The 24,544-nt window shown below is 42.9% G+C and overlaps 1 protein-coding gene across 2 annotated transcripts in view; it reads left to right on the forward strand.

Annotated features, from left to right (window-relative positions):
• The first annotated feature begins 365 nt into the window (after positions 1 to 365).
• The window catches only part of nek11 (NIMA-related kinase 11), a 98,031-nt gene continuing 73,852 nt past the window's right edge, over positions 366 to 24,544 (forward strand). For both annotated transcript variants that reach the window (XM_045698340.1, XM_045698334.1), the window contains exons 1-3: positions 366 to 466; positions 673 to 887; positions 14,872 to 15,037. In XM_045698340.1, the coding sequence (XP_045554296.1) occupies positions 703 to 887; positions 14,872 to 15,037 (351 nt within the window). In that variant the 5' untranslated portion in view covers positions 366 to 466; positions 673 to 702. The remainder of the gene's footprint in view (positions 467 to 672; positions 888 to 14,871; positions 15,038 to 24,544) is intronic.

Genomic DNA, 24,544 nt, shown 5'->3' on the forward strand with positions numbered 1-24,544 from the left:
GTAATAAATTTGCTAACAATTCTAAGCCTGTTTTTGCTTTGTTATGATGGAGTATTGTGTGCAGATTGAGGGGGGAAAAACAATTTAATACATGTTAGAATAAGGCTGTAACATAACAAAATGTGGAAAAAGTAATTGACTATATTCTTGAAGAATATGACTTAGGTTAGGTAGCCAGCCTACAGATGTCTCATACAACTCGGTTCCACGTTAGAAGAGAATATAGTATATGTGTAGTCTTCTGGTCAAATGCATTGCGATGAGAATTGAGACTAAAACTCCCTATCCCAAACAGGCCTTCACATCAGAAGGCTCTTCACTGACACCTGGTGAAATAAAAGGGTGTAATGAAAGGGAGACAAGAGGTTTCCTATTACCATAGGAACAAGAGTAAACACGGAAGTTAATACAGTAGGCTATGGATGTTTTAAACTGGTGGAAATAGCCAACACCTATCTGCAAACAGGTGAGTTTGTTTGACAAAGTGGCAATAGTGAAATGGAATAACCTAGCCAGGACTCTGCTTTCAGTAATCCTACACTGTAACAAGTGCGATGAGCTGCTATCGGACTCTGTCTCCCCTGTAAAATATGTATTTATTTTCATCTGAATTGGGCAAACGTGAATAAAATAAGGAAAAGCAACATGTTTGTGTTTTGCTGAATTTTGCAGTTAATTCTCCTGCAAGAATCCCGCAACAAGATGCCCAAGTTTGAGGAGCTGGAAGCCCATTCATCCTGCCATGTCCACTCCCTCTCCACTCCTATAACTCCTGTCCCCAGCAACCTGATTGCCAAAAGATACAGCATCCTACAGAGATTGGGCAGAGGGAGTTTTGGCACTGTTTACCTCGTACAAGACACTAGAGCAAGGGATGGGGAGAAACTGTGAGTATGCCTCCTGCTGTTGTCCTGCGCTGCTCTTCACATGTCAACTGCCCAGTGCCCACCTTGCCCTCTATTAGAAATGGGTCAAATCTTTCATATTGCTTACACCTCTCCAATCCTTCTAGATAAGTGTGTTGGGGGTCGAGACCGATGACTAGGAGTGTAGGGGTGGTTCCTCTACCGTTGGTGCTCAATTAAAACAGCAGTTCATCCTCTTGGTGGCAGCATTAGCCTGGGTATACCGATGCCTGAGAGCACCTCACATCTCTTCTCTTCCCCTCTCTCTTCCCCTCTCTCTTCTCTCTCTTCTCTCTGTCTCCCTCATCATATCCCCATGTATGGGGGAGAGAATGTTTGCTCTGAGCAGCTGGCTCTGTGCTAATCAAACACATTTGAGATTTTATTAGGATCCCCATTAGCTGACACCAATGGTGACAGCTAGTCTTCCTGGGGTCTGACATATAATGAAAAAGACATTACGGACAAAAATACTTCACAATTTACATACATTTAAAAACATAAACGTAGACATGACAGACTTATAAAATGTAACTGCATTACATTGAACTACATTGCAGAAGCCAAGGCATTATCTGGATGTACTTGAGACTCAACATGAAGAGAGCTGGCTCTCTGGACTGAGTTTAATTGAATCCACTATAATGACTATATTCATTCACTGTCTGGAACATATACTGTAGAGTTACAACATCAGCGTATGTCTATTAATCCAATAGGCTTTGATGGACTGCTATTCCAAAAACGGGTCTGTACATACATGTAGCAGTGAGAATAGATTTCCCAGGAGGGATAGAGGAGGGAGGAGAGTATGTGTGTGTGTGTGTGTGTGTGTGTGTGTGTGTGTGTGTGTGTGTGTGTGTGTGTGTGTGTGTCTGTGTGTGTGTGTGTGTGTGTGTGTTGGTGTGTGGTGTGCCAGTCATGTTTACCTCCTGACCTTGACATAACAAACTCCTGGCTCACTGCTCAAATACTGGCCACCCAAATCAAAACAGCACTAGGAGTTCATCTACTATGTCTACAAATACACATTTATCGATAAGCCTAAGCCTAAATGGGCACTGCAAGCACACAATGTTCTCACTACAAAGGACATACATGATGAAACTGGGTCTTGCCTAACCAACGTTGAAGCATGATGCCTGCTGGCACAGTCCAGCGAGACGGGCCCAGAGTCCGTGTCTCTTTGAGCACACAGATGCCACAGCAGGTATGCTTGGCTCATGGGCAAGTATCAAGCCCCTGCAAGGTGCCAGACAGTAGGCTCTGAGGCTCCTTTGGCATTTCATGCAGTGTGCTGCATTCATAGGGTCTCAGTCATTAAGGAGAGCGTGACAGTAGCCCATCTTTAATCATGGGCCAGAATCTAATCGTTGCAGATAGCAGATTTGAATTGGAAAAAGTCCTCACTTTCATTCTCTGTCTCTCTGCCACACACACACACACACACACACACACACACACACACACACACACACACACACACACACACACACACACACACACACACACACACACACACACACACACACACACACGCACACACACACGCACACACGTACACACACACAGGCGTTTGCGCACACACATACACACACATGCCCTCCTTCCCACTCAACACCTCATCACATCTTTTAGGTTTCAAAGAAATGGAGGGAAAGGGACTCCACCCAGAGAGTAAAGAGAGGGAGTGAGAGAGAGTGAATAAAGAAAGAAAGAAATGGAGGGAGATAGGGAGTAAAGAAAGGGAGAGAGGGAGACATACCCTTTTCAGAGAATGCAGCACCAATTAGTTATGGCACCCAGAGGCAAGAGACGTCATGCCACGGGTCATTACACCCACGCTCCAGGCTCAGGGCAAGGCTTTCAACTTGTTACCACAGCCCAGCGGTGCCCACTAACCCCCTGACCCACCACACACTAGCACAGCACTGCCACTCAAAACCACCGCCATTCACAGGGCAGACAGCTCACCTCACTCACAGCACACATTAGCAAGTTAGCTACTACCAGGGAGGGAGGGAGAGTTCTCCAAATGGTTTTTGTAGTCCAGATGAAATCCACTAAACATCTGAAATGAAATCCCTGAATCTTTTTGGGAGAATCAATACAATAGCATAACTCTTTTATAGCCAGATATATAAAGAGTGCTAGCCAAGGGGCTGTATTTAGGATAACTCTTTTATAGCCAGATGTATAAAGAGTGCTAGCCAAGGGGCTGTATTTAGGATAACTCTTTTATAGCCAGATGTATACAGAGTGCTAGCCAAGGGACTGTATTTAGGATAACTCTTTTATAGCCAGATGTATAAAGAGTGCTAGCCAAGGGGCTGTATTTAGGATAACTCTTTTATAGCCAGATGTATAAAGAGTGCTAGCCAAGGGGCTGTATTTAGGATAACTCTTTTATAGCCAGATGTATAAAGAGTGCTAGCCAAGGGGCTGTATTTAGGATAACTCTTTTATAGCCAGATATATAAAGAGTGCTAGCCAAGGGGCTGTATTTAGGATAACTCTTTTATAGCCAGATGTATAAAGAGTGCTAGCCAAGGGGCTGTATTTAGGATAACTCTTTTATAGCCAGATGTATAAAGAGTGCTAGCCAAGGGGCTGTATTTAGGATAACTCTTTTATAGCCAGATGTATACAGAGTGCTAGCCAAGGGACTGTATTTAGGATAACTCTTTTATAGCCAGATGTATAAAGAGTGCTAGCCAAGGGGCTGTATTTAGGATAACTCTTTTATAGCCAGATGTATACAGAGTGCTAGCCAAGGGGCTGTATTTAGGATAACTCTTTTATAGCCAGATGTATAAAGAGTGCTAGCCAAGGGGCTGTATTTAGGATAACTCTTTTATAGCCAGATGTATAAAGAGTGCTAGCCAAGGGGCTGTATTTAGGATAACTCTTTTATAGCCAGATGTATACAGAGTGCTAGCCAAGGGGCTGTATTTAGGATAACTCTTTTATAGCCAGATGTATAAAGAGTGCTAGCCAAGGGGCTGTATTTAGGATAACTCTTTTATAGCCAGATGTATACAGAGTGCTAGCCAAGGGACTGTATTTAGGATAACTCTTTTATAGCCAGATGTATAAAGAGTGCTAGCCAAGGGGCTGTATTTAGGATAACTCTTTTATAGCCAGATGTATAAAGAGTGCTAGCCAAGGGGCTGTATTTAGGATAACAAAGCTGTATAGTTAATAGACCAATCATAGAGCATCTGCTTAATACAGTTCCTCCCTTCCTGTGTGTGTGTGTGTGTGTGTGTGTGAGTGTGTGTGTGTGTGTGTGTGTGTGTGTGTGTGTGTGTGTGTGTGTGTGTGTGTGTGTGTGTGTGTGTGTGTGTGTGTGTGTGTCTGTGTGTGTGTGTGTGTGTGTGTGTGTGTGTGTGTGTGTGTGTGTGTGTGTGTGTGTGTGTGTGTGTGTGTGAGTGCAGAACGTATTCTTAAGCAGTTTGATCTTCTGAGTCACTGCCTGAATTGGCTTTGTTCTGCCCATTGTAGCATATGGCTCCAGCTTACCAGATACTGTGGTATTTCTATTGTGACTCATTACGACTTCGCAATACAGCAGTCTAATGCGCCCTCCAACAACTGATTGTCAGTTAGCTGTATTCAAGCTATATTTGGGATATGTAGAGATATATGTGTCAAGGATGCATTTAAAGCAGTGCATTCACATACAGTATACACATTCATTTCTCACATTTTTCTCAGATCATATGACAGCAGATTGTGGGTTGGTGTTGGAAGCCACACCCTTTCCCTTACTGAAGACATCAGGTGCCACCAGCCCCTCTGCAGTAAAAATACATATCAAATCGTCATCTGCTATGATGATCAATGTTATCACTCTGCTCATGGATCACACCTGCTTTGAGTAAAAGGAGTTTCTGAATGTCTGATGTTTGTTCCCCTGGGGCAGGGGTGTCAAACTCATTCCATGAAGGGCCTAGTGTCTGTGGGTTTTTCTTTTTTCTTTCCAATTAACACCTACACAACCAGGTGAGGGAAGTTCCTTACTAATTACTGACCTGAATTCATCAATCAAGTACAAGGGAGGAGCGAAAACCTGCAGAAACTCATCCCTCCGTGGAATGAGTTTGACATGTGTGCACTGGGGGATTGATTCTGTAACCTGGACTGTCCATCAGACACATCCACACTGAGAGATGACTGGTAGCTTTCCTTTCCTCGTCACGTGAGACCAGTGTCAGTCAAGCTACTGTCTATCACATGCAATGATGACTCGTGTGTGTGTGTGGGGTTCTGAATGAATTTATTATGTCCAGCCAGAATTCCTCCTGCACTTGCTGAAGCCAGTCACTCATGACTTCTGGTTTTTGCTACCCTTCTTGGCACTCAAGTAGGTAGCTATGCACATAGCAAGAAAGTATTTTTAAATTTATGTTTTGTTGAGCACAGTAGAGTAGGTAACCATTTTTGATTCCAGCTAGAACCCTTCTTGGTTCCAGGTAGAACTCATTTGGGTTCAATGTAGAACCCTCTGTGGAAAGGGTTCTACATGGAACCAAAAATGGTTCTACCTGGAACCAAATGGGTTCTACTTGGAACCAAAGGGGTTCTAGCTGGAACCAAAAGGGGTTCTTCAAAGGGTTCTACTGTGGAAACAGCCGAAGAACCCTTTTTGGCTCTAGATAGCACCTTTTTTTCTAAGAGTGTACATGAGTCATAAACACATACAGTGTGCAACGTGACCTTATTGACTTATTCTGGTCAACAAGCCCATCAATCTGACCTCTACTCAAATTGAAGAAGTGGCAGAAACCAAACTATTAGGAGTGCAGCTAGACAACTGCTTATCATGGTCATCTCAAATAACTAATCTATGTAAAACAAATATTAAAACAGCATGTATAATCAGAATGATAGCTAAATATTTACTTAAGCAAATAACACAAGTATTAATTGAGAGTCAGGTGAACTACTGTTCTGTGGTCTGGGGAAATGCATCATCAAGTGAAGTTAGGAGGCTGCAGATTGCACAGAACAAAGCAGCAAGGATTGTTTTACGGTGGAGATATGGTTTTTCTGTTGCAGTCATACGCAATGTTCTTGGTTGGTCATCAATCGACAAGATAATTGAAAAAAACATGCTTATTTTATTTCATAATATACATAATTTAAAACGGCCAAGTACAATTCACAATGATAATCAGTTGGTAAGAGACAGACATTCCGTAAATACTAGGAATAGATTGTCCACCATCTATGCGTTATCCAGACAGAAAAGAGAAATAGGCAAAAGAACATTTCAATTTAGAGCAATAAAGAAATGGAATAAATTAGCTGAGCAAACCAGAAACCTTTCAATATATAAATGTAAACATTATTTTAAAGCAATTTAAATATAATACACAGAAACGTTGTGGGATTACAGTAGATGAAGAATCCATATTTTTTAGATTGATTATTTATTGGTTTATTACTATTTACTGTTAGTATATTATGTATGTTTGTAATAGTGTGTTATATGTGAAAATGTGTTCGTATATAAATTGTATTTTAATATTTAAGGACTCTTGGAAGATTAGTCCAAATGGGGACTAAAAGAGATCCCAATAAAATCAAATGAAATCAAATCTACTCCACTGTGTAATCACATACAGTAGATGGCTTTGAACAAGAAAAAACTAGACTTTAAAAAGAGCAGACTTCAAGGCTACAACAGAGAGAGCTGCTGTTTCATATCAGCCCAAGACAAATGGCCTTGTCTTCTTCCCCTTTATTAAGAATCCCCTCCTTATCGTTTAATTCTAACGTTAAAATGATTAACTCTGAATGAGGAGCGATGTGTTCTTCTGCCTGTTTCAGAAACAAGAGTGACAGGCAGCCAGCAAGGCAGAAATAGTTTCCCCCTTTATTTATTTAGTTCCCCCCACCCATTCACTTAGTGTGTGCAGCATTCTGGGAAAATAAGAATTGCTCCTTCGGTTAATTTAGCTGTCAACAGTCACTGTAAATGTTCCCCATCCAAAACGTGTGTATTGAGTGTTTGTAAACACAGTCATTACTAACAATGCTGGTCTTTTCTAGATGGTTTATTGTGTGCTTTCTATGCTAATTACAAAGTCGCAGCTGATGTGCTATCAGTACCGAGTAATTATTGTATCATACACACATATCTAATTCATTACCAGCACCTACCAGCAGGCCTTTGGAGTCCTTCTCCAATGTGTAAATAAGTATCAGCCAATAGCAGGACACAGGCAAGCACACTAATTAAATGACGACCAGCTGACGTTGCTGTCCTTGCATACTTGAGTTGTGTGTACCCGCTAGCTCAATAAGTGTTTCTGTACCTTTAGGGAAGAATTACGGAGGTGAGGACAAACAGCTTGGTAATATTTCCTTCTGGGCTGTGGACAGATGTGGTTGGCAGCACCATGCCTCTCGCCTCTCACACTCTCCTTAGCCTCGCCCGCCACCACACATCCATTTAGCAATATCCCGCCACTCATTTCCCTGCAATGCGAGGTCTTTCACTTGGAAAAGAGCAATATACGGACGGTACTGATGCGGATAGAACGTTTTAAAGGCTCAACAAATGAAATTGAATTAGAAATCAAATCAGAAAAAATAAGCCCTGGTTGCATATTAGGGACTGACTGACTGACTGCCTGCCTGCCTGCCTGCCTGCCTGCCTGCCTGCCTGCCTGCCTGCCTGCCTGCCTGCCTGCCTGCTTGCCTGCCTGCCTGCCTGCCTGCCTGCCTGCTTCGAGGTGGATTTGTGGTGGTGTGGCCAGTGGATCAGAGATTGTCAGGTCTCAGACCTTTACTGTACATGGATACAGAGGGGGGATGCAGGTGTTCTTTACATGGAGCAGGTCTGGCCTGGCCTATTGCTATACAAGGCCTACTAGAGGGGTTTCCATGCCAATAGTGGACTCCTGTTCACCAGTTCTTGTATAACCTATTTCATGGACTTATAGTTACCAGCTCGCAAGTTACTATTGATTACCATATTATTGTTTTATATCTGTATACACATACAGATCATTATATTTACTGTATATTCACACACAGATCATTACACACACATCATTATATATACTGTATATACACATACAGATCATTATATATACTGTATATACACATACAGATCATTATATATACTGTATATACACATACAGATCATTATATATACTGTATATACACATACAGAGCATTATATATACTGTATATACACATACAGATCATTATATATACTGTATATACACATACAGATCATCATATATACTGTATATACACATACAGATAATTACACACACATCATTATATATACTGTATATACACATACAGATCATTATATATACTGTATATACACATACAGATCATTATATATACTGTATATACACATACAGATAATTACACACACATCATTATATATACTGTATATACACATACAGATCATTATATATACTGTATATACACATACAGATCATCATGTATACTGTATATACACATACAGATAATTACACACACATCATTATATATACTGTATATACACATACGGATCATTATATTTACTGTATATACAAATACAGATCATTATATATACTGTATATACACATACAGATCATCATATATACTGTATATACACATACAGATAATTACACACACATCATTATATATACTGTATATACACATACAGATCATTATATATACTGTATATACACATAGAGATCATTATATACACTGTATATACACATACAGATCATTATATATACTGTATATACACATACAGATCATAACACACACATCGTTATATATACTGTATATACACATACAGATCATTATATATACTGTATATACACATACAGATCATTATATATACTGTATATACACATAGAGATCATTATATACACTGTATATACACATACAGATCATTATATATTCTGTATATACACATACAGATCATTACACACACATCGTTATATATACTGTATATACACATACAGATCATTACACACACACTCACATCATTATACACACATCATTATATAAACTGTATATACACATGCACACGCAAATGCGCGCACACACACACACACACATAGCTTCTCCACTCCTCTCAGTCTCCAGACCCCATACCTCTGTCAGATTTAGGAAACCTCCCAACCTCTTTGAAGCCAGATTGGTTATCTCATCTGACTGCATGTCCCCCCTCCCTCCCTCCCTCCCTCCCTCCCTCCCTCCCTCCCTCCCTCCCTATTCATCCATCCATCCATCATCAATCCTCTAACTCACTCTCACTCTCTTTTCACTCTCTTTTTCTCCTTCCCTCCATTCCATTGGTGCCATGTTTCTTTCTTTCTCTTTATTTCCCTCACTCCCCTCTCTCCCCTCTCCCCTCTCCCCTCTCCCCTTGCCCCTCTCCCCTCTCCCCTCTCACCTCTCACCTCTCACCTCTCCCTCTCCCTTCGCCTCTCTCACCTCTCCCCTCTCCTCCCCCCTCTCCCTTCTCCCCTCTCACCTCTCCCTCTCCCTTCGCCTCTCTCACCTCTCCCCACTCACCTCTCACCTCCTCCCTCTCCTCTCGACTCTCTCGCCTCTCCCCTCACTTCTCTCCCCTCTCGCCTCTCACCTCTCTCCCCTCTCACCTCGCCTCTCTCCCCTCTCACCTCTCGCTTCTCTCCCCTCTCACCTCTCTCTCCTCCCCTCGCCTCTTTCCCCTCTCCCCTCTCCCCTCGCCCCTAACCCCTCGCCCCTCGCCCCTCTCCCCTCTCCCCTGTCCCAGTCCATATTGTAATTTGAACTTCTGGGATCTATCAGGACATGTACATCTGTTTGGGATTATTCTTCATGTTAACAGTGAGACAGACAACATTTTCAACATATACCTGTAAATCTTTGTAGTGATTTCTCATCTTGTTTTTCAGACTGTCATCACCTTGTTACTTATCAGCTAGTGATGTGGCTAGGAGGAGCATAGGAATGCTACCAATGGTTTATTCCCCAGGAGGAAAGTGTGTGTGTGTATGTGTGTGTGTGCATGCGTGTGTGTGTACCGTAATGTGGCTTCCCTCCCCACTGTTCCAGGATTATACCAATGTGATCCAACTAACAGAGACAATAAGAGAATCTGGACACGCTACGTGCTGAGTTATTCCCTGCAGGAACGGCTCCATGATTGATGTGATGTTCATGCCGCATGGCGATAACCCCTGTCCTATGAGATTGAATGGAGGACTTTCTCTGAATTCTGAATGCCCTCCACTGCAATGTGATATTATGAGGGAGACAGAACAATTGCATAAAACAAAAAGCAAAAAACGAAAGCACTGAGTCACATAGACACATTTTTATATACTCAATCCATACTCTCATACTCCTACTTTGGGCCCAGACCCATAGTTTAAGAAACCCTGCTCTACGTCAATCTCTCCCACCAAGGACAAGGTCACTAAACTGCAAACCATTTATCGTATCATACTGTACGTATGCATGAGAACATGTGAAAGGTGGTGGCATGATATCTAATGAAGCACAGTATATGGAGGGTGACTTTGAACGACCCATTTATCACAATGTTCCACCAACATCTCCGCAACCAGCTGACTTCAGCAGTGTTGGAAATCTCCACCAACAGCAGTCTTAGACAGTGTTGGAAATCTCCACCAACAGCAGTCTTAGACAGTGTTGGAAATCTCCACCAACAGCAGTCTTAGACAGTGTTGGAAATCTCCACAAACAGCAGTCTTAGACAGCGTTGGAAATCTCCACCAACAGCAGTCTTAGACAGTGTTGGAAATCTCCACCAACAGCAGTCTTAGACAGTGTTGGAAATCTCCACCAACAGCACTCTTAGACAGTGTTGGAAATCTCCACCAACAGCACTCTTAGACAGTGTTGGAAATCTCCACCAACAGCACTCTTAGACAGTGTTGGAAATCTCCACAAACAGCACTCTTAGACAGTGTTGGAAATCTCCACCAACAGCACTCTTAGACAGTGTTGGAAATCTCCACCAACAGCAGTCTTAGACAGTGTTGGAAATCTCCACCAACAGCAGTCTTAGACAGTATTGGAAATCTCCACCAACAGCACTCTTAGACAGTGTTGGAAATCTCCACCAACAGCAGTCTTAGACAGTATTGGAAATCTCCACCAACAGCACTCTTAGACACCGTTGGAAATCTCCACAAACAGCAGTCTTAGACAGTGTTGGAAATCTCCACCAACAGCAGTCTTAGACAGTGTTGGAAATCTCCACCAACAGCAATCTTAGACAGTGTTGGAAATCTCCACCAACAGCAGTCTTAGACAGTGTTGGAAATCTCCACCAACAGCAATCTTAGACAGTGTTGGAAATCTCCACAAACAGCAGTCTTAGACAGTGTTGGAAATCTCCACCAACAGCAGTCTTAGACAGTATTGGGAATCTCCACAAACAACAGTGTTGAAAATCTCCACAAACAGCAGTCTTAGACAGTGTTGGAAATCTCCACCAACAGCAGTCTTAGACAGTGTTGGAAATCTCCACAAACAGCAGTCTTAGACAGTGTTGAAAATCTCCACAAACAGCACTCTTAGACAGTGTTGGAAATCTCCACCAACAGCAGTCTTAGACAGTGTTGGAAATCTCCACAAACAGCACTCTTAGACAGTGTTGGAAATCTCCACCAACAGCACTCTTAGACAGTGTTGGAAATCTCCACCAACAGCAGTCTTAGACAGTATTGGAAATCTCCACAAACAGCACTCTTAGACAGTGTTGGAAATCTCCACAAACAGCAGTCTTAGACAGTATTGGAAATCTCCACAAACAGCACTCTTAGACAGTGTTGGAAATCTCCACCAACAGCACTCTTAGACAGTGTTGGAAATCTCCACAAACAGCACTCTTAGACAGTGTTGGAAATCTCCACAAACAGCAGTCTTAGACAGTGTTGGAAATCTCCACCAACAGCAGTCTTAGACAGTGTTGGAAATCTCCACAAACAGCAGTCTTAGACAGTGTTGGCCATGTAGTACATCAAACCACAGCTTGGTCATGAATGATCCCATCCCTCCACTGTCTCCTGGATGACCTCTCAGCCCTGCCCACTGATGTGGTAGTGACCCGGAAGTTATTTCAACCTGGGATCACTGGCTAGCTCAGAACAACAGTAAGCCCACACCTACGCTGACATTAACAAGAAGTCAAGGAGCTCTCTCAATCTGCAGACAATCATTTCATTCCAGGAAGACAAATAGTCTGACCGACTGTCAGACACAGCCAAGCTTGACCATGACTCATTACAGAGAGCCAACAGAAGAGGGTGTAAAATATGTTTTCCGGCAGGAAGGAAGAAAGTGGAAGTTAGTTCTTGAATGTCTTGCCAGCTGCCACCGGGAATTTGTGAAGAGAGCAGAGAAGACGGAACACCAGATGTAACACATTTCACCAACCACACTAACCCTGGATGCCAACCCAACTGCAACATGTGTCATAGTTAGGGCCATGTGTTTTGGTTAATCATGTCAGAAGCCTAAGGAGCTCTCAGTCTCAGAGCAGCATGGCAGGATGTAATTTAGGACATTGCGTTTCCGCTGCCTAACCTTTGCAGAAAGTGAGAGAAAGGGAAGTAGGAAGCTGAATAGAGAGAGACTGAATGAGAACGTAGACCTCACATCAATGACCTGAGAGGAGGAGAGGAAGAGAGGAGGAGAGGTAGAGAAGAGGAGAGGAAGAGAGGAGGAGAGGTAGAGGGGGAGAAAAGGTAGAGGGGGAGGATAGGTAGAGAGGAAGAGCGATAGAGGAGGAGTGGTAGAGAGGAGAGGTAGAGAGGGGGAGAGGTAGAGAAGAGGAGAGGAAGAGAGGAGGGGAGGTAGAGGGGGAGAAAAGGTAGAGGTGTAGGATAGGTAGAGAGGAAGAGCGGTAGAGGGGGAGGAGAGGTAGAGAGGAGGAGAGACAGAGAGGAAGAGAGGTAGAGAGGTACAGAGGAGGACAGGTAGAGGAAGAGCGGTAGAGGGGGAGGAGAGGTAGCGAGGAGGAGCGGTAGAGAGAAGGAGAGGTAGAGGGGGAGGAAAGGTAAAGGGGGAGGAGAGGTAGAGAGGAAGAGCGATAGAGGGGGAGGAGAGGTAGAGAGGAGGAGTGGTAGAGAGGAGGAGAGGTAGAGAGGAGGAGAGGTAGAGAAGAGGAGAGGAAGAGAGGAGGAGAGGTAGAGGGGGAGAAAAGGTAGAGGGGGAGGATAGGTAGAGAGGAAGAGCGGTAGAGGGGGAGGAGAGGTAGAAAGGAGGAGAGGTAGAGAGGAGGAGAGGTAGAGAGGAAGAGAGGTGGAGAGGTAGAGAGGAGGAGAGGTAGAGAGGAAGAGAGGTGGAGCGGTAGAGAGGTAGAGAGGAGGAGAGGTAGAGAGGAGGAGAGGTAGAGAGGAGGAGAGGTAGAGAGGAAGAGAGGTGGAGAGGTAGAGAGGAGGAGAGGTAGAGAGGAGGAGAACACTTAAAAAAACGGCTGCTCTCCGAGTCTCAGCCTCATTACCACGTATCCCCCTGGATTTGAGCACAGACCTATGCTGGGATTCAAGCAAACCCTCAACGTGTAAAGTAGTATTGTTCATTTAGTTGTTAAAGCCTGCAGCAAGATTACATGGACCCACCATTGTGAGGTGGATGTTTTTCCACTTGAAGGACAATCTTGGACAACAGGCTAATGTTTCCAGTTAAGAGAAAAACAACAATGGCATCCTTTCCTTGTGCTGAGTCCTTCCCACAGGGTCCTTCCTCCTGTCCTTCAAACACAACTCAACACAACTCCAGATTACTGTTTTCTCCTGTCCTGTCCCTCTGTAATGACTAAAGACCCAGACATCCTGTCCTGTCCCTCTGTACTGACCAAAGACCCAGACATCCTGTCCTGTCCCTCTGTACTGACCAAAGACCCAGACATCCTGTCCTGTCCCTCTGTAATGACCAAAGACCCAGACATCCTGTCCTGTCCCTCTGTACTGACCAAAGACCCAGACATCCTGTCCTGTCCCTCTGTAATGACCAAAGACCCAGACATCCTGTCCTGTCCCTCTGTACTGACCAAAGACCCAGACATCCTGTCCTGTCCCTCTGTACTGACCAAAGACCCAGACATCCTGTCCTGTCCCTCTGTACTGACCAAAGACCCAGACATCCTGTCCTGTCCCTCTGTAATGACCAAAGACCCAGACATCCTGTCCTGTCCCTCTGTACTGACCAAAGACCCAGACATCCTGTCCTGTCCCTCTGTACTGACCAAAGACCCAGACATCCTGTCCTGTCCCTCTGTACTGACCAAAGACCCAGACATCCTGTCCTGTCCCTCTGTAATGACCAAAGACCCAGACATCCTGTCCTGTCCCTCTGTACTGACCAAAGACCCAGACATCCTGTCCTGTCCCTCTGTAATGACCAAAGACCCAGACATCCTGTCCTGGTAATTACATCTCAGGGCCTACACAATTAGTAGCAGGCTAATGACAGCCTCTGTGTGTGTGTGTGTGCATGCGTGCGTGTGCGTGCTTGCGTTCACGCGCACATGTGTGTGTGTACCCAGGACCAGACAGGGGACTGGAGAAAACATACATTTTAAACGATCTGTCTGAATGACGTTCCCTGTCCCTGTCCAGGATGATAATTGGGGAACGGTGGTCAACTTACGTCTATTGCCAGCTTTTCACATTTGCACTCCCTAATACTCTATATGGATATATGGACGGCAGGTAGCCTAGTGGTTAGAGCGTTGGACTAGTAACCGAAAGGTTGCTAGATCCCCGAGCTGACAAGGTAACAATCTGTCGTTCTGCCCCTGCACAAGGCAGTTAACCCACTGTTCCTAGGCTGTCATTGTAAATAAGAATTTGTTCTAAACTGACTTGCCTAGTTAAATAAAAAATAAAAATATCTTGCTACTACGTACATGTGTTGCCCATTTTGGAAAAAACCCTTACTATGACCTTTCTCTCTCCTCTGCCCTCTGCCCTTTAATCCCTAGTAAGGTGCTGAAGGAGATCCCTCTGGGTGACCTGCGTCCTAACGAGACGGTCCATGCATCCCAGGAGGCTCAGCTCCTGTCCCAACTCCACCACCCAGCCATCATCACTTTCTACAGCAGCTTTCTGCATAGAGACTCCTTCTGCATCATCACTGAGTACTGTGAGGTAGGACTGGCCACAAATATCAATTTCTTTGCACTTAAGGCCTAGATCTTTGCCTTTAAAAGGTGCATAGCCGAAAAGGGGCGATCGGATTGAATCATGGCCTAAGTCAAATACGTGTTGATAAAGTACATTTTTTTTATGAGGGCATTTCAAATCTTGAACGGGCCCGTAAAGAACATAAATGATTTTAGTGAGTTTTTGTGAAACCACCTATGAATTCTCTAATTCTTTCTGTTGTTTATTTAATGTTTTGTAAACCTGGCATGTCTCCAGATCTCTTCAAATCTTTTGTGCTGTTGCAATCTCATCCACAACCTTGAATAACGCATTCACTCTCGAGTTCCCTCTGTCAGCTGGACTGGCATCAGGTCAGGGCTTCAACCATGCAGTGAGGAAATATTCTCTGCCATCGGTCCAATTTCAGTTTCCTCGTTTGACCTTGGGCAGGGATCGTGTGCACCTTGCCATTGCATTCTCAGTTGTTATTTTCTGTCAGAAACCTGTGAAGTGGTTATGGTTCTGACTGTGGTGGTTTAAAGTGTAGCTTGGTCTCTTAACCTACACTTCACCCCAGGTTGTTTCTCATTAATTCAGAGCCTGGTGTTATACCGTAATGGCCAACAGCTGTTTTACCACAATTATTATATTTTCCCATTCTCTCCAGAAGATTAAAAATACATTTAAAAAACAGTCCAACACAGAGACTTCATCTTTCTATGGTCTGTTGCTAGCTGTCTACCAGGGGTAGCCTATTACCCCCAGCTGTTAATAGACAGGTTTAAAAATGGGAAAGGTTAGAAGTAGAAACTTGGTTTCACTGCAAAAGTGAAATAATGGTTTCACTGAAAATTAATTCATGAAAACAAGAAAACAATCACTGACTATACAAAACATTAACCTTTACAGGATTGGTGGGTCCCCCTCGGTACAGTTGAGCTAACGTAGGCTAATGTGATTAGCATGAGGTTGTAAGTAACAAGAACATTTCCCAGGACATAGACATATTCTGACATATTTACAGAAGCTATTACAGTGAAAGAATACCTTGCTATTGTTTGAGGAGAGTGCACAGTTATGAACTTGAAAATTAATTAATAAACCAATTAGGCACATTTGGGCAGTCTTGATACAAAATTCTGAACATAAATGCAATGGTTCATTGGATCAGTCTGAAACTTTGCACATACACTGCTGCCATCTAGTGGTCACAATCTAAATTGTGCCTGGGCTGGAATAATACAATATGGCCTTTCTCTTGTATTTCAAAGATGAAGAAGCATGGTTTTTTCTTTGTATTATCTTTTTCCAGATCTATTTATATTCTCCATTCATTTCACAGTTCCACAAACTTCAAAGTGTTTCCTTTCAAATGGTATCAAGAATATGCATATACAGTTGAAGTCGGAAGTTTACATAAACTTGTTTTTCAACCACTCCACAAATGTCTTGTTAACAAACTACAGTTTTGGCAAGTCGGTTAGGACATCTAACATGACGCAAGTAATTTTCCAACAGTTGTTTACAGACAGATTATTTCACTTATAATTCATTGTATCACAATTTCAATGGGTCAGAAGTTTACATACACTAAGTTGACTGTGCCTTTAAACAGCGTGGAAAATTCCAGAAAAAGATGTCATGGCTTTAGAAGCTTCTGATAGACTAATTGACACCATTTGAGTAAATTGGAAGTGTACCTGTGAATGTTTTTCAAGGCCTACCTTCAAACTCAGTGTCTCTTTGTTTGACATCATGGGAAAATCAAAAGAAATCAGCCAAGACCTCAGAAAAACAATTGTAGACCTCCACAAGTCTGGTTCATCCTTGGGAGCAATTTCCAAACGCCTGAAGGTACCATGTTCATCTGTACAAACAATAGTACGCAAGTATAAACACCATGGGACCACGCAGCCATCATACCGTTCAGGAAGGAGATGCGTTCTATCTCCTAGAGATGAACATACTTTGGTGTGAAAAGTGCAAATCAATCCCAGAACAACAGCAAAGGACCTTGTGAAGATGCTGGAGGAAACAGGTACAAAAGTATCTATATCCACAGTAAAATGAGTCCTATATCGACGTAACCTGAAAGGTCGCTCAGCAAGGAAGAAGCCACTGCTCCAAAACCGGCATAAAAAAGCCAGACTATGGTTTGCAACTACACATGGGGACAAAGATCATACTTTTTGGAGAAATGTCCACTGGTCTGATGAAACAAAAATAGAACTGTTTGACCATAATGACCATCGTTATGTTTGGAGGAAAAATTGGGAGGCTTGCAAGCCTAAGAACACCATCCCAACCGTGAAGCACGGGGGTGGCAGCATCATGTTGTGGGGGTGCTTTGCTGCAGGACGTACTGGTGCACTTCACAAAATTGATGGCTTCATGAGGAGGGAAAATTATGTGGATATATTGAAGCAACATCTCAAGACATCAGTCAGGAAGTTAAAGCTTGGTCGCAAATGGGTCTTCCAAATGGACAATGACCCCAAGCATACTTCCAAAGTTGTGGCAAAATGGCTTAAGGACACCAAAGTCAAGGTATTGGAGTGGCTATCACAAAGCCCTGACCTCAATCCTATAGAAAATGTGTCGGCAGAACTGAAAAAGCGTGTGCGAGCAAGGAGGCCTACAAACCTGACTCAGTTACACCAGCTCTGTCAGGAGGAATGGGCCAAAATTCACCTAACTTATTGTGGGAAGGTTGTGGAAGGCTACCCGAAACATTTAACCCAAGTTAAACAATTTAAAGGCAATGCTACCAAATACTAATTGAGTGTATGTAAACTTCTGACCCACTGGGAATGTGTTGAAAGAAATACAAGCTGAAATGAATCATTCTCTCTACTATTATTCTGACATTTCACATTCTTAAAATAAAGTGGTTATCCTAACTGACCGAAGACAGGGAATTTTTTACTAGGATTAAATGTCAGGAATTCCTGAAAAACTGAGTTTGAATGTCTTTGGCTAAGGTGTATGTAAACTTCCGACTTCAACTGTACTTGCCTCAGGTCCTGAGCTACAAACAGTTAGATTTAGGTATGTCATTTTAGGCGAAATTTGAAAAAAATCCAATCCTTAACACCTGCTCTTTCCATGACATAGACTGACCAGTTGAATCCAGGTGAAAGTTATGATCCCTTGTTGATGTCACTTGTTAAATCCACTTCAATCAGTGTTGATGAAGGGGAGGAGACAGGTTAAATTGTTAAGCTTTGAGACAATTGAGACATGGATTGTCTATTTGTGCAATTCAGGCGGTGAATGGGCAAGAAAAGATGTAAGTGTCTTTAAACAGGGTACGGTAGTAGTTGCCTGGTGGGGGGTGGGTTGCAACTCAATATTAGGAAGGTGTTCCTAATGTTTGGTATACTCAGTGTATATTTCAACATAGCATGTCATTGTTATTCAAGGTAGAACAAATGTACAGAATCGTCTACACACACCTTATTCAATACTGCATTATCACAGCATTACAATAGAACTATAGAAGGCCACAGATGTATGATCTTAATTTGATCACCATGTGTTGCAGGAGAACTTTCCAGGAAATGTAAAATGTGTAGTGTATTTTAAAAAATACTTCTGAAGTTTGTAATTTCCCCTTTGAAATGTCATACTTGATTTTCCTTTATGAAAAATGTATCAACCCCTACAAAAATGTCCATGAATTATAATCACATAATTCACATTTCCTGTTGCTGCAGGATTGTTTTCCTGCTGTAGCAAACTGGCTCAAATTAAGATCCTACATGTGTATATGGTTGTTTTGATCCTGTCATGCACTTATCATGTTATAAAGTCATGGCTTCGTGATTTTCTTATATAACACCATGGCTTGGAATCACTCCATACAGCGCTAACATGATTACATGGTCACTGTGGTTCCCTGCACCAGAGCAGCACACCTCTCTCTTCAAACTGTAGCCCTCTAGGTGTTCCAAGCTAGAGAGAGGTCTCGGGGGAATGTCTGAAGTGTCAGAGCATGGAACAAGTGATTGATCTGTGCCCCCTCCTTCTCCGCCCCCCTTCTCTCGCTCTCGCTCTCGCTCTCTCTCTGTCTTTCTTTTCATCTTGTGTTTTCTGTTTCATCTCAAAGTGTTTGCTGTATAGATTACAGCAGGTAGGGGTCCTGTTATCCAGTCTTTCTCCTACTAGATTACAGCAGGTAGGGGTCCTGTCTTCCTCTCTTTCTCCTACTAGATTACAGCAGGTAGGGGTCCTGTCCTCAAGTCTTTCTCCTACTAGATTACAGCAGGTAGTTGTTCTGTCCTCTAATCTTTCTCCTCCTATTCTTTCTCCTACTAGATTACAGCAGGTAGGGTTCCTGTCTTCCTCTCTTTCTCCTACTAGATTACAGCAGGTAGGGGTCCTGTCCTCCAGTCTTTCTCCTACTAGATTACAGCAGGTAGGGGTCCTGTCTTCCTCTCTTTCTCCTACTAGATTACAGCAGGTAGGGGTCCTGTCCTCAAGTCTTTCTCCTACTAGATTACAGCAGGTAGTTGTTCTATCCTCTAATCTTTCTCCTCCTATTCTTTCTCCTACTAGATTACAGCAGGTAGGGGTCCTGTCCTCCAGTCTTTCTCCTACTAGATTTGGTATTTGGTATTTTATTAGGATCCCCATTAGCTGTTGCGAAAGCCGGAGCTACTCTTCCTGGAGTCCACACAAAGCATGAAACATGACATAATACAGAACATTAATACAGTCGTGGCCAAACGTTTTGAGAATGACACAAATATTAATTTCCCCAAAGTTTGCTGCTTCAGTGTCTTTAGATATTTTTTTCAGATGTTACTATGGAATACTGAAGTATAATTACAAGCATTTCATAAGTGTCAAAGGCTTTTATTGACAATTATATGAAGTTGATGCAAAGAGTCAATATTTGCTGTGTTGACCCTTCTTTTTCAAGACCTCTGCAATCCGCCCTGGCATGCTTTCAATTAACTTCTGGGCCACATGCTGACTGATGGCAGCCCATTCTTGCATAATCAATGCTTGGAGTTTGTCAGAATTTGTGGGGTTTTGTTTGTCCACCCGCCTCTTGAGGATTGACCACAAGTTCTCAATGGGATTGAGGTCTGGGGAGTTTCTTGGCCATGGACCCAAAATATCGATGTTTTGTTCCCCGAGCCACTTAGTTATCAATTTTGCCTTATGGCAAGGTGCTCCATCATGCTGGAAAAGGCATTGTTCATCACCAAACTGTTCCTGGATGGTTGAGAGAAGTTGCTCTCGGAGGATGTGTTGGTACCATTCTTTATTCATGGCTGTGTTCTTAGGCAAAATTGTGAGTGAGCCCACTCCCTTGGCTGAGAAGCAACCCCACACATGAATGGTCTCAGGATGCTTTACTGTTGGCATGACACAGGACTGATGGTAGCACTCACCTTGTCTTCTCCGGACAAGCTTTTTGCCGGATGCCCCAAACAATCGGAAAGGGGATTCATCAGAGAAAATGACTTTACCCCAGTCCTCAGCAGTCCAACCCCTGTACCTTTTGCAGAATATCAGTCTGTCCCTGATGTTTTTCCTGGAGAGAAGTGACTTCTTTGCTGCCCTTCTTGAAACAGGCCATCCTCCAAAAGTCTTCGCCTCACTGTGCATGCAGATGCACTCACACCTGCCTGCTGCCATTCCTGAGCAAGCTCTGTACTGGTGGTACCCCGATCCCGCAGCTGAATCAACTTTAGGAGATGGTCCTGGCGCTTGCTGGACTTTCTTGGGCACCCTGAAGCCTTCTTTACAACAATTGAACCGCTCTCCCTGAAGTTCTTGATGATCCGATAAATGGCTGATTTAGGTGCAATCTTACTGGCAGCAATATCCTTGCCTGTGAAGCCCTTTCTGTGCAAAGCAATGATGGCGGCACGTGTTTCCTTGCAGGTAACCATGGTCGACAGAGGAAAACAATGATTCCAAGCACCACCCTCCTTTTGAAGCTTCCAGTCTGTTATTCTAACTCAATCAGCATGACAGAGTGATCTCCAGCCTTGTCCTTGTCAACATCCACACCTGTGTTAACGAGAGAATCACTGAGATGTCAGCTGGTCCTTTTGTGGCAGGGCTGAAATGCAGTGGAAATGTTTTGGGGGGATTCAGTTCATTTGCATGGCAAAGAGGGACTTTGCAATTAATTGCAATTCATCTGATCACTCTTCTTAACATTCTGGAGTATTTGCAAATTGCCATCATACAAACTGAGGCAGCAGACTTTGTGAAAATGTATATTTGTGTCATTTTCCAAACTTTTGGCCACGACTGTAGACAAGAACAGCTCAAGGACAGAACTACATTTTTTTTTTAAAGGCACACGTAGACTACATATCAATGCAGGTCAAATAGGGGAGAGGCGTTGTGCCGTGAGGTGTTGCTTTATCTGTTTTTTGAAACCAGGTTTGCTGTTTATTTGAGCAATATGAGATGGAACAGAGTTCCATGCAATAATGACTCTATATAATACTGTACGCTTTCTTGAATTTGTTCTGGATTTGGGGACTGTGAAGACCCCTATTGGCATGTCTGGTGGGGTAAGTCTGTTTGTCAGAGCTGTGTGTAAATTGACTATGCAAACAATTTGGGATTTTCAACACATTCATGTTTCTTATAAAAAGAAGAAGTGATACAGTCAGTTTCTCCTCAACTCTCCACCAATCATCAGTCATTTGGGTTTGTGCAGTACATGTTGAGTGCCCTTCTCTATAAGCATGCTGAAAGTCTGTTGTTAATTTGTTTACAGAGAAATACCATTGTATTTGGTCAAACACAATTCTTTCCAACAGTTTGCTAAGAGCTGGCAGGAAGTTTATAGGTCTGCTGTTAGAACCAGTAAAGGCAGCTTTACAAACTTTTGGGTAGTGGAATTACTTTGGCTTCCCTCCAGGCCTGAGGACAAGGACTTTCCTCTAGGCTCAGATTAAAGATATGACAGATAAATCAAATCAAATCAAATTTTATTTGTCACATACACATGGTTAGCAGATGTTAATGCGAGTGTAGCAAAATGCTTGTGCTTCTAGTTCCGACCATGCAGTAATATCTAACAAGTAATCTAACCCAACAATTTCACAACAACTACCTTATACACACAAGTGTAAAGGACTGAATAAGAATATGTACATAAAAATATATGAATGAGCGATGGCCGAACGGCATAGAGACTGAATGCCGTAGATGGTATAGAGTACAGTATATACATATGAGATGAGTAATTTAGGGTATGTAAACATTATATAAAGTGCCATTGTTTAAAGTGGCTAGTGATACATTTCTTACATCAATTTTTCATTATTAAAGTGGCTAGAGATGAGTCAGTATGTTGGCAGCAGCCACTCAATGATAGTGATGGTTGGTTAACAGTCTGATGGCCTTGAGATAGAAGCTGTTTTTCAGTCTCTCGGTCCCCGCTTTGATGCACCTGTACTGACCGCGCCTTCTGGATGATAGTGGGGTGAACAGGCAGTGGCTCGGGTGGTTGTTGTCCTTGATGATCTTTTTGGCCTTCCTGTGATATCGAGTGGTGTAGGTGTCCTGGAGGGCAGCTAGTTTGCCCCCGGTGATGCGCTGTGCAGACCTCACTACCCTCTGGAGAGCCATACGTTTGTGGGCAGAGCAGTTGCCGTACCAGGCGGTGATGCAGCCCGACAGGATGCTCTCGATTGTGCATCTGTAAAAGTTTGTGAGTGTTTTTGGTGACAAGCTAAATTTATTCAGCCTCCTGAGGTTGAAGAGGCGTTGCTGCGCCTTCCTCACCATGCTCTCTGTGTGGGTGGACCATTTCAGTTTGTCCGTGATGTGTACGCCGAGGAGCTTAATAACCTCTTACATCTAGACGTTCCGCTAGCGGAACACCTGCTCCAATATCCAATGATGGGCGTGGCGCGAAATACAAACTCCTCTAAAATACAAACACTTCAATTTTTCAAACATATGACTATTTCACAGCATTTTAAAGATAAGACTCTCCTTTATCTAACCACACTGTCCGATTTCAAAAAGGCTTTACAACGAAAGCAAAACATTAGATTATGTCAGCAGAGTACCAAGCCAGAAATAATCAGACACCCATTTTTCAAGCTAGCATATAATGTCACAAAAACCCAGAAGACAGCTAAATGCAGCACTAACCTTTTATGATCTTCATCAGATGACAACCCTAGGACATTATGTTATACAATACATGCATGTTTTGTTCAATCAAGTTCATATTTATATCAAAAACCAGCTTTTTACATTAGCATGTGACGTTCAGAACTAGCATACTAGCAAACTTCCGGGGAATTCGCTAACATTTTACTAAATTACTCACGATAAACGTTCACAAAAAGCATAACAATTATTTTAAGAATTATAGATACAGAACTCCTCTATGCACTCGATATGTCCGATTTTAAAATAGCTTTTTGGTGAAAGCATATTTTGCAATATTCTAAGTACATAGCCCAGGCATCACGGGCTAGCTATTTAGACACCCGGCAAGTTTAGCACTCACCAATATCAGCTTTACTATTATAAAAGTTTCATTACCTTTTGTTGTCTTCGTCAGAATGCACTCCCAGGACTGCTACTTCAATAACAAATGTTGGTTTGGTCCAAAATAATCCATCGTTATATCCGAATAGCGGCGTTTTGTTCGTGCGTCCCAGACACTATCTGAAATGGTAAATCAGGGTCGTGCGCATAGCGCAATTCGTGACAAAAAAAATCTAAATATTCCATTACCGTACTTCGAAGCATGTCAACCGCTGTTTAAAATCCATTTTTATGCCATTTTTCTCGTAGAAAAGCGATAATATTCCGACCGGGAATCTCCTTTTAGCTAAACTGAGGAAAGTAAACAAAGCTTTCGGTCGACGCGGGCACGCGCCTGAGTCTCACAGTACTGTAACCAGCCACTACCCAAACGCGCTACTTTGTTTCAGCCAGAGCCTGCAAAGCCACGATTCAGCTTTTTACCGCCTTCTGAGACCCTATGGCAGCCGTAGGAAGTGTCACGGGACAGCTAAGATCCTCACTCTTCAATAAACAGAGACAAGAAGAACGACACCTTGTCAGACAGGCCACTTCCTGCCTGAAACCTTGTCAGGTTTTTGCCTGCCAAATGAGTTCTGTTATACTCACAGACACCATTCAAACACTTTTAGAAACTTTAGGGTGTTTTCTATCCATATGTAATAAGTATATGCATATTCTAGTTACTGGGTAGGAGTGGTAACCAGATTAAATCGGGTATGTTTTTTATCCAGCCGTGAAAATACTGCCCCCTAGCCATAACAGTTTAAAACTTTCCACCTTCTCCACTACTGTCCCGTCGATGTGGATAGGGGGCTGCTCCCTCTGCTGTTTCCTGAAGTCCACAATCATCTCCTTTGTTTTGTTGACGTTGAGTGTGAGGTTATTTTCCTGACACCACACTCCGAGGGCCCTCACCTCCTCCTTGTAGGCCGTCTCGTCATTGTTGGTAATCAAGCCTACCACTGTAGTGTCGTCTGCAAACTT

Source organism: Salmo salar, chromosome ssa02, assembly GCF_905237065.1.
Source record: "Salmo salar chromosome ssa02, Ssal_v3.1, whole genome shotgun sequence".
Lineage (NCBI taxonomy): Eukaryota > Metazoa > Chordata > Actinopteri > Salmoniformes > Salmonidae > Salmo > Salmo salar.